Consider the following 13,729-nt stretch of genomic DNA (forward strand, 5'->3'; position numbering starts at 1 on the left):
TCCAACTTTTAAGATTAGATTCAAGTCCTTATAGTGTATCTGAAGGTTGGATCCCCTCATACCAACATTTAACTTACTAAAATTCATCTGCATATACTTGGTCAAAAAATAGGCCATAAAATTTACAGTACTTAAATTATATTTAGCATTCTTAAAAACTGTACATTATTGTACATGAGATATATTTGCACCCACGTATTAAGGTATGAGGTTTGGATATAAAAATAATGCACAATGTACTTTCTAAGCAGTTACAGATTTTTTTTTTTATTTTAACGTGGCCAAGGGCAATTTTGATGGTAAGCTATTTTCATCTTCCCTGCTGACCTCAGGTCAGGTGAGAGGTGCTGAATATAAGGGCTGTGTGTGCAATTTGGGTCCCTCCTCCCTCCCTGTGGGGCTGAGATGTCCCTCCAAAGAAGATCCTGCTACTGCAGGGCTGCTGTTGACCATTTATGATGCCAGGAGCTCACATTTTTTACCTTATACGTCAAACCAAAAAGACATCTAGCCCTTGTATAAATTTTGTCACCTTATTTTTATAAAAAAGACAGTTATCTTTTAATATCAACCTTCATTTTTAAAAAAAATTGTTGATGGACCTTTATTTTATTTATTTATGTATGGTGCTGAGAATTGAACCCAGTGCTGCACACATACTAGGCAAGCACTGTACCACTGAGCTACAACCCCAGCCCCAACATTCAAATTTTGACAGCTTTCTTGAGATATAAATATACTTATATATTATAAATATGTAATATTATCTTACAATATTATCTCTTTAAAGCATACAATGCAACGGTTTTTAATGTATTCACAAAGTTGTGCAACTATTTCCACAATGTATATTTAGGTGAAATTCTTCCCAACATTCATTTTTCTGCAACAGTGAGAAAGTTCCCTGGGTGCTATGGTCAAATTCTAGTCAAAAAAAGGGCACAAAGCTATGGGAGACAGTTAGGTGAAGGGTGAAGCAACTCAATGCAGTATTTGGAATTCCTTATTTGGAATTTTGATTTCTGAGGTTTCAATGACCTCATTCTGAATATATTAAATGGAAAATTCCAGAAATGAACAATTCACAAGTTTTAAATTGTATGACATTCTAAGGATGGTTTACCACTCCTGCCCAGGAGGTGAACCTTCCCTTTGTTCAGTATGGCCACGCTGTAAATACTCCCCACCCATTAGTCACTTAGTGGCTGTCTGCATTATTGGACAGACTGCTACAGTACTGCAGTGCTTGTGTTCAAGTGACTCTTATTTTACTTACTAACGGCCCCAAAGTACGAGAGTATTGCTGGCCAGAGAGGAGCTATAAAGTACTTCCTTTAACTGAAAAGGTAGAAGTTCTTGACTGAATCAGAAAAGAAAAAAGATCATACACCGAGGTTGCCAAGATCTATAGTAACAATCTGAAATTGCAAAGAAGGAAAAAGAAATTCATGCTAGTTTTGCTGTCGCACCTCAAACTGCAACCATACAGTATAATTGCTTATTTGAAGTGGAAAAGACATTAAAATTATAGAGTTTGGTACTCTCCACAGTTTCAGTATCTACTGGGACTCTCAGAACACATCCCCCACAGATAAAGGGAAACTACTGTAGGTCATCATTAGAGTCTTTTTTTTTTTTTTAATCATTAGAGGCTTTTTAAAATAAACTTTCCTAGCAATCCTGGGAATGTTCCAGAGTTATACCTAAGTTTACTAAGAGGAAGTGATGTGCATTGCAGATGACATAAAGGCCCAGAAAGGAAAAGATTTAAAATCTGGATTATTTTCACATGAAGCCTTTTGGATTCATCTTGCCATTTTCCCTCTGCAATCCCCCTCTTCTAAGCCACATGTCACTTCTGACCACATATCTGGAATGTACATTCTATTTGGCACCTCAGATCCACAATGTCCTCCAAGCTGAGTGCAGGGGGTGCCAGAGGTCCCTAGTAGGCTGGGACCATTAAAGGGTGTTTGTCTTCTGGAACCAGCTTTATTCAAACACAGCTAGGAGGCTCAGTGGCCACTTAGGGCACAGTTTGGAAATTGACTACAGTGAGGGAGGCTGCCAAGGAGTGATTTTTTAAGGTCTTCATGCAAGAAGGAATAAATCTAATTTTCAATGTGAAATCTCTATTCAGTAATTTCTTTAATTAATTAAGCACCTTCTTTTTCCTTGTGCAGCTCATCTTCTTGGCTGGATTCTCTATGCACTCCTACTGAAGTGACTAAAACAACATTTATAATGATATTTATTATCAACAGCTCTTATTATTCAAAAAAGGATAATAAAATAACAATTCTCTTTTGGAATCCCTTCCATATATAAATAAAAGTTACAATGAGAAAAGTTAGACAGTAAGTGAGAATTTAAATTTGGGTATCCTCTTTGGAATGCAATTTGGCAATCTCTCAAAATTAAAAATGTACCCACATGCTGACCAAAGCTGTTGCACTTCTAGAAATGTATTCAACAGACATATTTGCAGAGACACACACGTCTGTGTGAAAGAATAGCAGCAGTGTTGTTTGTGGTCACTAAAGACTAGAGTCAGTCTGATACTTAACAGGAACCTGGTAAGGGCCAGTGCAGATGCACAGAGCACACTTCAGCAGGCAGTTTCCCCCAGAGAACGAGGTAAAGCTGTGCACTCTATTGGAAAGCAATAGAAATCTCCAAGATATGAAGTGAAAAAAGCAACTTGCAGAATATAAGTAAAATTATGCAGGGTGGGGCAAGAAGCTTCATAGAGTATAGTTTTCCCTTGGTTTCCACAGGGGATTGATTCTAGGTTTCCTTGAGGATACCAAAATCTGAAGATGTTGAAGTCTTTCATGAATGTAACCTACACATATCCTCCTCTTCCCCTCCTTCCCTCCTTCCTTCCTTTCTTCCTTTTTACCTGTGCTGAGAATTGACACCCAGGGCCTTGTGCATGCATCCCCAGCCAAATTTTATTTTATTTTATTATGGTGCTGGTAATCAAATCTAGGGCTTTCTATGTGCTAGGCAAGTGTTCTGTCACTGAATTATATCTCCAGTCTCCTCCTGTATACTTTCAGTCACCTAGAGAATATCTTTCAGTTATCTAGATAACTGATAGTACCTAATACAATGCTTACACACCACTTCATTCTCAGGGTCTCTAAATGGTACTCAGTGCATTGAAAGTCCAAATTTTGCTTTCTGGAATTTTCTGGATTTTTTTTTTTACCCCAAATATCTTCTATCCAAGGTTGATTGCATCTACGGATCAAAAATATTTGGAAGATAACTTGCATCTGTACTAAACATGCACAAACTTTTTTCCTTGTCATTATTTCTAAACAAGACAATGTAACAATTTACATAGCATTTACATGGTATTAGGTCTTATAAGGGCTCTAGAAATGATTCAAAGTATATGGAAAGATGTATACAGGTTCTATGCAAATATGGTGCCATTTTATAAGAAACTTATGCATCTGTGAATTTTGGTATTTTCAGTGGTCCTTAAACCAATTTCCTGCTGATACCAAGAGATAACTGTATTTCTGGAAGGGACCCAAGACCCAGGGGGCAGTGTTCAACTTTGAAAAAGCCCCTGGATATGGGGCAGAAACTTTCTTTTACCACTGCATGTGTCCTTTTTGTACGGTTTGCCATATGCCAGAATATACTTTTTAACTCAGTGCTAGTATATGAGTAAGTGTTAAGTACATGATTGTTATCTAAATAGTTAGAAAATATCTAAATAAGAAAATATTCCATTCTATCATAAGAGGGATGTCCCAGCTAAGGTACAAGGATCAACAAGAAGAATTGTGAGAATGAGACATAGCCCTGATTCACCCTGATCTCCTGATGGGGACAGTCATCCCAGTAAGGGGGGCTGAGAGTTTGCAAAGACAAGAACAGTGATGGTGAGGCACCTGACTTCTGGTCAAAACTCTGCCTTGCTCGGCTTTCTCGGGGAGCAGCGCCACAGGGCCTCAAATGTCCTGACCAGACCCTCCTGTCTCTCCACCTTCTGAGCTGGCTCAAACCAACTGGACTTCACTGTGGCTCCCCAGCCTTGTTCACCTGGAGGTGAACAGCCAAAAGAGGATAGAAAGGGCCACCTGAGCACACCCTTCCATCCATAAAAAAAAAGATTCATGGTCATGCCACCTGGGTTGGCCTCCTTCTTTTCCCTGCCATTCTCTAGTTATAATAAGACGCAGAGATGGTGGTGGCTGAAGACCATGGCCAGAGCCAGTTACTGATCTCTAATCCAACTGGGTTCCTTGATTTCTGTGTGGCCTTGAGCAAACCATTGAATCCCTGTCACTCAATTTTCTTATTGGTAAAATGGGTGACGGCAGCACATCTACTCACCATGTTGATGTGACAATTTAAAGTGTTTTTATAAACCACTTCGAAAAGTGCCTGCTGCATAGCAAGCAGACATTCAGATAAAATGGAGCAAGGAGCTTCCTATTTTTAAAGTGCTGTTGTTGTAAATGCAGGTGTGCCTGCAGTGTATGGTCATCCCACGAGAAATTATCATTAAGAAAAAAACAAGGGAAAGTAGTACTATTTTGCCATTATTTTTTTCTGGGAATTTTGCCTGGACAAACAATGGTTAAGTCAAATGCATGATTTGGCTGTGGTTTGAGCAAGATTTACTTCATTCCATAAACAGTTTTCTGGCCCACGAGGGCCTTGTCATTGTGCTGGGTGCAACAAAGGGCTGATGGTCTTGACAGAGTGGGTCAAGAGAGGACACAGATGTACAGGGGCCTCTTAAGTTGTCAGGGAACTTACAGACAGAGGGGCCAGGGGCTGAGCGGTAGAAAGGGACTTCCTGTTGGGTTGGCTCTTTACAAAGGCTGCTTTGGCTCATTCTGCAGATTTCAGCTGATAGGTTATCCCTGAGACCTAATGCATGCCTTTTCCCCCTCCCCTTTTTATTTCTTATACAGCACTTGCTTTCTTGTCCTTTTGATTTTCCACTGTATTACAACCTTCATGGTGGGAACACATCTGTCTTATCCACTGCTGCATCCCCAGTATCTAGCCCTAGCACAGGTTAAGTGCTCAGTACATAGTTGCTGAATAAATGAATGCATGAATAAATTAATGGGTAGGGATGACCAAAGTCAGTGGCCTTGGAGCTGGGGCTGAGATGCAGCCACACTCAGTCATACATGAGAAGATGTGTTTTCTGGAACTTATATGGGACAAAAAGCCTAGGGAGGTGGGTAGGCCGAGCTGAGGTCCCGAGTGCCAGTGTTCAGGGTTAACCCCAAGACCCTCAAACATTAGGCGTATGTCCCTCTACATTATTTCTACACCTATCCTCCACACATAGTGATGATCCTAGGACTGGAATGAGAACCGGTCCTGAGAGAGGGTTCCAGAATTCTGCTGAGTAGGTAGAGAATAAACCACCATCACCACCATTTAAAAAGACTTCTGTGTGCCAGTCTTTCCCAAATCTTATCCTGTTGAATCCTCACAACATCCTGTGCTGAGAGATTGTGATTCACGTTAACGGACAATCTGAGGTTCCAAGGTCAAACCCTTGAGTAGTTCACAGCTTGGTCTACCTGATTGCAACCCTGGGCTCATCACCATTGCGTTCCCACCCCCAAATTAGCACAGAATCTTATCCCAAGAGGTGAAAAATAGCTCCAATAAAGGGTCACTGGCTTGCAGGAAATGTCCACCTGGAAGCAGATGGAAGAGCTGGCTGGGTCCAGGCCAGGTGCGACTGGATAGACATGCCCTTCCTTTGCTTCCTGCCAACTCCAGCCCATCCTGGAACACTCCTGCCTCTCATTCCACATTTCTTTTCCTGTTCAGCCACCTTCCCAGCAGGGCCTCAGTAACTACAGCAACCCAGGCTCCAACTACATTCCTCCTTCCCCTTCTCTTCCCGCCATGGCCCATAGCTGCTATCCTCAGCCTGGCATCCACCTCTCCTTCCAATGAGTCTGACCCATTCTTAGTCCCTCACCCCTCTTCAGTACCCAACCTACAGGTTCCATTTCTGTGGTGTGTCTGAGCAGGTGGCAATTGCCCCTGGATCCTCCATGCCAATTCTCACAAGATGTCTTCTTTATCCCCCTCACCCTAAATGAAAACAGTCCTTCTCTCCTCTGAACTCCCCTTTTTGTTTGTCCATCCTGTTTTTTAAGACATCTGTGATTTTCTACTTTCACTTCTTGCCCCTGACTGGACTCTACCCCAAGGTTGCCCATAACTTAAGAGAGGTGTCAACAACAGATGACTGGATTATAAATAAGCCAAGAGGTCAGGGTAGTAAACCACTTTGAGGGAGAGTCCTTCCCTTTCTGATTCTCTCAGTCTTTCCAAAGAAATCAAGGAGGAAATATCCACAAGGTGCCTCTTCTTACACTTGGAAATTTCCTTGTAGAACCAATAGGGAACAGGCACCAGGCTAAGAATTTGGAAGCAGTCTTATCAAGTGAAATGCCAAGGCAGGAGGAGTGGTAGGAGAGGCAGCCAGATGATGGAAGCTGGGCACTCAGAAGGGCTGGACTGGGAGGAGGGTCTGGAAATGGAAGACTTAGTGAAAAGCTTGAGATCCAGAGTCCATGAGACCTTTTAAAGAAAGAGAACACTCTGCAATCTCTGCAAAAACAGCCTTGAGCCATGCACTCCTCCACAGGTAAGAGAGCCAAGGTGATTTGCAGAAAAGCCTGCCGGGGAGAGAGGGGTTGGCAGAGGGGGGAGGTTGCACTGGCCCAACTACCCCAGCTCAGCCACACTCTATGCCCACACTCCTGCCCTGGAACCCAGAGGTCTCAAATAGCTTTTCAAGGATCCACTTTTAGAACTAATGAGGAAAGTGAATGAGGAAAGATTCCAGAAAGAGAGACACAGAGATAAATACAGAGGGTCTCCTGATATGCTTTTTGAAAGGGGACCATGGCCCAGTGGTTCTAACGCACCTTGGAAGTCTGGGGCTTCTAGCACTGTCTGTACAAGGCTTGAGAAATCAGTCAGGAACTTGAGTTCAAAGGTCTTATGGAGGGCTGGACAGGCAAGGGCCTCTCAGGTCCAGGTCTCAGTCCCCAAGAGATAGGTAATGACAATGACCAACTCATGGAAGTGATCCTCCCTGGATTCCCAGCTGTTAAGTAGAACTAGGAGCTCTAAACTCCTGGAATATTCTCTACAATCCTCTGAATGCTTTGGGTGAAGGGGAGGGGTAGTTTGGGGCCTGGATGATGAAGGAAGGTAGTCAACTTCACAATTGGACAGGTTGGGGTTCACAACCCGATTTGATGTTGTTTTGAAAAATATCAACATCTCTTTGTGCATGAGTTTCCCAATAAAAAACAGTAACCACCCTGTGGGTGAGAGCGAGCAATCCCACATTGACAGAGGTCTAACTTATACCCCACTCAAAGGAGGGACTTGTTCTATAGGAGCTATATCACCACCCACCCAGGCTGGAACCTTCCCCATACTGAGGTCTCTCTTTCTCCCATCATCCATTATTTCTCAGAATTGAAGTGAATGACCTTTTTAGACCATGAAACTAGTGCAGATTAGATGTTAGTCTAAGTCCCAAACTGTATTACTCCTTGCCTGAATAAAAGTTGGCCAAATGGGTTTCTGTCTTAAGGAATGCTCATATGATTCTGGAGAAAGAGAAAAGTGCTGTTGTTGGTTTATTCTCTTGTGCAAGGCACACAGGTGTGCGGGAAGCCAAGGGTGAGGGCTACAGAGGAGGCTGTGTCCTCTCTTACTATCCAGTCCTTGTTCTTGTAGACTGGACAGGGCACTTTATCAGTGAGATGGGGATGATAATTCCTATTGCTTCCTTAAAGATTCGAGAGAAAAGGTATAATGTCTCATGGAAACGTGGTCCCACAGTCAAAGTTCTTAAAGAGAAGGACAAGGGCCTAATGGCCACATCAGCATTCATGAGTGGATCTGGTGTCTGGCTCAGGGTTAGCAGGGGGACTTGACTCCTCTAGGAAGGGGGACTTGGCTCCTCTAATCTTAACCAGCACCAGGCCTCCTTGGGACTCCCTGGGTTAAAATTATCTCCAGATAAATTTACCAGATAACAGTAGACTCTGCTTCCTGTAGTGAACACAGACAAGGCATTTCTATTTTTATTTGAAAAGTTCCTGATGTCCATGTCATTTAAAGATTTCACCAAAAAAAAAAATCAGGAAATGCCTTATACTCTAAATTTTATTAAAAGAAATAAGTTTTAAGAAAAAAATAGAAGTTTTATTTAAATTGCCAAAATTCAGCTATAAAAGAAGCCAAACTGTTTTTTCCCCAGTGAGAAATATTTCCTTTGAAAACTAAAAAAAGAAGCAAGTGATCAGATTAAATTGCCCAATTGCTCCTGCGCTGAATTCATCTTCAGAATTCTCCCATATTGATTAGAAACTCCAGTTAATCTCCCTTTATAAATTAATTTTATTAAACACAAAAATAATCCCTTTTTTTTTTTTGGTACCATGAATTAAACCCAGAGGGGCTTAACCCAGAATGTGGCTTAATTGAGCCACATTCCAAGCCTTTTAAAAAATATTTTATCTAGGGTCAGGGTCTCACTGAGTTGCTTAGGGCCTTGCTATATTGCTAAGGCTAGCTTTGAAGTTGCGATCCTCCTGTCTCAGGCTCCTGAGCCACTGGGGTTATAGGTGTATGCCACTGCACCTGGCTAATCCCTTCATTTGGAAGCACTGCTTATTGTTGGGTAAGATGGTGTGTGCCTGTAATCCCAGCTACTCGGGAGGCTGGGGCAGGAGGATAGAAAGTTTGAAGACAGGCTGAACAATTTAGCAAGACCCTGTCTCAAAATGAAGCTGAGGATGTAGCCTCTTGGTAGAGCACTGACTAAGCATGCATGAATCCCTGGGTTCAATTCCCAAACAATACAAAAACACTGTTTACTAATGTTATATCACAAAATTTCCAGAGGTTTCTCTGAAGTTGGGAAACCCCTGATAGATATGACTGACCAATGGAGGAAGCACACAATGTTTGGAAGGAAGAGGAGTAGGGAGAAGAGGGAGACAGCCAGTGTGAGGGAGTTGCTGCTGTGTGCAGACTCTGCTAAATCTAAATTCTTTATCCAAGAGTGCCAATGTCAGTCCTATGAGTGGGGGCTGCCATGTGCTGGAGCTGCTAGCATTGGTTCCCAAGAGCTCACTGTGGATTATCACTTCCCAACTTCAATTTAAGGGCCTCACATTGATGGCCTGACACTAGCCATGGTTGGGGTGGGAAGTATTTGGACGCCAGTAACTGGCAAACCAGAAAGGCTATTGTTCAACATCTATCAGCACATTGCTGGGTAGAGGTCTCTGTTTTACTCTCTTCTGCCAGTGAGGTTACTGAGGCTTAGAGAGGAATAAAGCCTAGCAACCTGACCCCAGAGTCTGTGTCCTCATCAATTTCAAAGCTCATAAAGAGGACACTTCCTTTTGAGGAAGCCATCTATGAACTGAAACATTACAAGGAGGAAAGGAGTGTCATATTTGATGATGTGATTTTTAAGAGTTAGAAGTAGGTGAAAAAAAAAAAGGTAATCTCTTCCCTGAGTCATTTAATCTCCTTGGATTTCCATTTCCCAAGTTATCACAGTAAATGATCCCTACTCCAGCTGAGACAAGAGGTAAGTCCCCTTTATGAGTGCAAGGACTGCTGTATAGGCAAATGAATTGTGTCTATGAGTGTCCCTGGTCCCTCTTGATTCTGGGGAATAAAAACTATGCCTACTTCTTGTAGGGAAGAGGTAAACAGAGAGAATATGTCCACAAATGGCAAGATGCATTGAATGCCACAGTTATATGAAGTGATAACTGATGTTTAAAGAAACTATTAAATCTGTTTGGTTCAATGGGGTATGTGGCATCATGCCAGTAAAGAACAGGGTATTTAACTGATATCCACACTCACCTTCTGAACACTATGGGTCCAGTCTGAGAGTGATGGAACAGTGGGACTTATGGGAGGAGGATGCTGGTGGACTTTTGGCTAAGTCCTCATGGCCAAGACTCAAGCATCTGGGCTTTGCAATAACAGACTGTCTTGGGGTGGGGGTAGGGGGAAGACACCTAAAAGGACAATCCAACTATAGCAAGATAAATAGTGTCCCTCAAAATATCAGGCCATAATCTCTAGAATCTGTAAAGGCTGCCTTATATGGGAGAAGGTCTTTATAGATGAGAGGAAGTTAGGATCTTAAGATGGGAGATTATCCTGGATAATCTGAGTGCCCTAAAAGCAATAAAAAGTGTCCTTTTAAGAGGGAGGTAGGGGATTTGATGTAGAAGAGAAGGTGATGTGACCATGAAGGCAGAGACTCGAGTGATTCTGTGTCCCTAGCCTGCCATGCCTGTTATCTTCTTCTCTCTGCAGAGATCATACCTGATCCTGGATCCTTGGAGCACTGCCCCAGGTCCTCCCTTTCCTTCTGGGAAAGTCAGTTTCTTGTGTCTTCTGTGCCAGCATCCTAAACTCAGACTGCTAGGAACTAACAGGTCACATGGGTGACTACGGCAGCTGGGAGGGGGTTGGAGAATTGGGAAGCTGGAGCCCAGTTCAAGGGTCCACCTATGAACTATTTTGAAATATGGACTCAGGACTCAGGTTGTCTTCAAATCTTCACATCTTAGATTTTTACAAGAGAAGTTAAAAAAAAAAAGACCTACTTAAATGAACTCTCCCAATTTTGTAAATTGGTAACTATTTAAAAAAAATGTTTAATGGAACTAAAAGATTTCTAGCTGGCTGGTTTGGCCTTGGACTATCACTCTGGCAGCATTTACCGGCAGGGTTATATAGTCCCTGGTCAGTGACAGGCCTCCAGACTATCCTTCCAACTCACCTGCCCCTTCTTTGAAAGGGGAATCACACCAACATGATCTTCAAAACCTAAGGGCCTGGAAAATACAGGCCCTCTCCATGAGCAGTCATTTACAAGTGGCTTCATGAAGAGAGAAGGGAAAAGAGGGAGGGAAGAAAATATAGTAACCTTCTTATTGGCAAAGAAAAAAAAAGTTAGCAAAATGCTAGCAACTCTCAGATGTCAACAAAACAGGCATGAGTATCTAGTGTCATTTCAGCTAAACTTGCAGTGCCATCTGTCCAGTTTGTGGAGGATCAGTACTTTCGGGTCCTGGTCTTCTGTGGGTAAAGCAACAAAGACATAATCTGAACATGATCATCAACTAATTGATAAGGAAGGGCCTTTGATCTTGATCCCTGAGGGAACAGTCCAGGAGATCTGAGACCTGAGGCTGCTTTGAATGACAGTAACAGGCATAGCCAAGAGAAAGGACCTAAAACAATTCCTCTTCAGACACAGATGTGCATGGACCTCTCCAGGCCTCAGTTTCCCCCAACGTAAAGGGAAGAGATTTTGTTTCTTTCCAGAAGCATTTTCACAATCTTTGCCAATGGAAAGATATTCTTGTGCCAATGGAACAATAATTTCTATACTATTTTCCTGTAAAGTTGACTAGTTTTTCAAAAACTTAATGAATTCATTATAAAAGAAAACCATGAAAGGAAAACTAGTATTCTTTGCCATACATACATGGACTATAATTTGAAAAAACGCAGACCAACATGTTTAATTCCAGCCAGCTGTTGCTGCCTGCTCTGAATATGGAATGGCTGCCTCTGGTCAAAGGGTGTTTGTCAAGTGTCAGAGAGATGTTAAGACACATTAACACCAAGATGAGACTGTCTCTTGCTCTACTTCTCTCTCTCTCTCTCTCTCTCTCTCTCTCTCTCTCTATATATATATATATATATATATATATATATATATATATATTTCCTTTTAAGAAAGCATTAAAAAACTATGATTTTTTAGATTTGACGGAGGTAGAGTCCCCCAAAACACAGAAAGACATAGGAGAAAGTGGGATACAAGTAGGAAGCAGGATAGTGGTGGTGGTGGGTGGGTGGGTGTGTTGACAAAGGGACATCTGAAGAGGAAAGGGAAGCCTATCTAGTGTCAGAGTCTCCTATGGAAGTCTGGCTCTTAGATCACCAATGAGTCAGTATCTTGAATACTACTCTGAGGGCTGGGAACCTGAAGAGCTTGGGGATCTGGCAAAACTGCCTCCTTTGCCTCATCTCTACCCGGCAAAACGCTCCAGGGCAGCCCTACACATTGCAAATAATGTCTGGAAGTGCTGAGATTTTGGCTGAAGTTTCAGGAATCTAAACTGATGCCTACTCCACCTAGGTGAGGCTCTCTCTCAAAGCCAGCTGCCTGCACCTTGATCAGTCGTTTGTTTTCCCCTCCTCTGGCCTGGGATACAAGGCCTGAACAGACCTTGGCCCAGTGCTCACCGCTGGCACTCCCCACCCTGCATCCCTCAGCAAAGTCAGAGAGACGCCTTTCATAGCTTCAAAAGTTCCACCAGGTTCTCCAGCCACAGGAGGCTGGAATGGGTAACTGAATCCTACTCAAGGAGGAGGTGGGGGGGGGGGGAAAGTACAGTGACCTTTTGTCCCAGCAGAAGTTCCCGTCTCTCCCGGCCAGCCAGCGGAGGCGGCCCAGCCAGGAGAGTAAGGAATTACAGATGTGAGCCCAGGGCCATGGCCGCCCTCCCCACTGCCCGGATGCCCAGCGGGACAGCTCGGGACTCCGCGGAAATCTGGACACAGGAGCCGGAGCCCTGCCCAGATGCCCTGAACTCCTCCTAGTTTAGGGCACAGGCTCGCGGGTCTTTACTGCCATTCCCCCGCCTTGCCGAGAGCTCTTTTCAGCAAAGAAACGTCAACACGGAATCCACCCTTCTAGGGGCAAGAGGTTCATTTCGGGTTGCGAGAAAGACGCGCAGGCCCCTCCCCAGCTCACCAAGCTGCTCTGGATGCCCCGGGGTGAGCCTACTGGGAGCGGGCAGTGGGGTTTCCTGGCCTCGGTGGGCGCGGTGGGCTAAGACACGAGCTGGACACCCTGCTCCCAGGATGCTCGAGCTTGCGCGTGGCCGCCTTTGTGGGCGACTCTGGAGAAGTGGAGAAAAGCGCCCTCGCTGGACATGGGGTGGGGACACCTCTGTGTTGAGGGGGCTCCAGGCCCAGGACCGGACTGATTTCCTCCCCTCTGAGGATGGGTCAGGCCTGGGTCCTCTCACAGTGTCGGAGACCGAGGATGGGCATCCCCCTAACACCTCCCTGGGACACCTCTTGTGGGTCCGGGGGTGGGATGAGGCAGGCCTGATCAATGAAAGCCCCACGGTCTAGCACTAGGGCAGATAGGCGCCCCTCACCGGGTCCCTGCTCTTGGCTCTCTGGCGGAAGCGCTGAGGAGCCTTGGAGGAGGGGTCCGCGGATCGACGCTGCACTTACCGCACATGGTGACTGCTCCTCGGGGTATCTGCTTGTCTGCGCGGTCCGGTTACTCCGTGCACTCCGTGCGCTTTGCGCTCCGCGGGCTCAAGCTCGCGCCGCTGGGCCTCTGGCGCTTATAACAGCTAGCCCTTTGAGAGGGGTAGGGCCGGGGCGGGGCCTCTGCCCGCCTGCCTGTTCCCCATTGGTCCCTGGTTGTCTTGACAACTGCAAGGACAGGGCCCCCCAGAGTCAGAGAAGCGGGTGAAGGGCGGTTCCCAGGCGCAAGTCCCGAATGTAATGCAAAGGCGTCGGGGCTGGAGTACACCAACTGCCTGAGTTCTGACCTCAAGTCAGCCACTGCCTAGGCGTGGGACTTTGGGCAAGGAAATTATTTGGGCAAGGAAATTATCACTCCATG

The 13,729-nt window shown here is 44.4% G+C and overlaps 1 protein-coding gene across 1 annotated transcript in view; it reads right to left on the reverse strand.

The window, feature by feature from the left end:
• Gfpt2 (glutamine--fructose-6-phosphate transaminase 2) overlaps window positions 1-13,416 on the reverse strand; it is a 51,672-nt gene extending 38,256 nt beyond the window's left edge. Inside the window, exon 1 of the mRNA XM_026412296.2 lies at window positions 13,330-13,416. Within this exon, the coding sequence (XP_026268081.1) occupies window positions 13,330-13,336 (7 nt within the window). The 5' untranslated portion in view covers window positions 13,337-13,416. The remainder of the gene's footprint in view (window positions 1-13,329) is intronic.
• Between the last annotated feature and the right edge of the window lie 313 nt (window positions 13,417-13,729).

This window comes from Urocitellus parryii, chromosome 1 (assembly GCF_045843805.1).
Source record: "Urocitellus parryii isolate mUroPar1 chromosome 1, mUroPar1.hap1, whole genome shotgun sequence".
Taxonomy (NCBI): domain Eukaryota; kingdom Metazoa; phylum Chordata; class Mammalia; order Rodentia; family Sciuridae; genus Urocitellus; species Urocitellus parryii.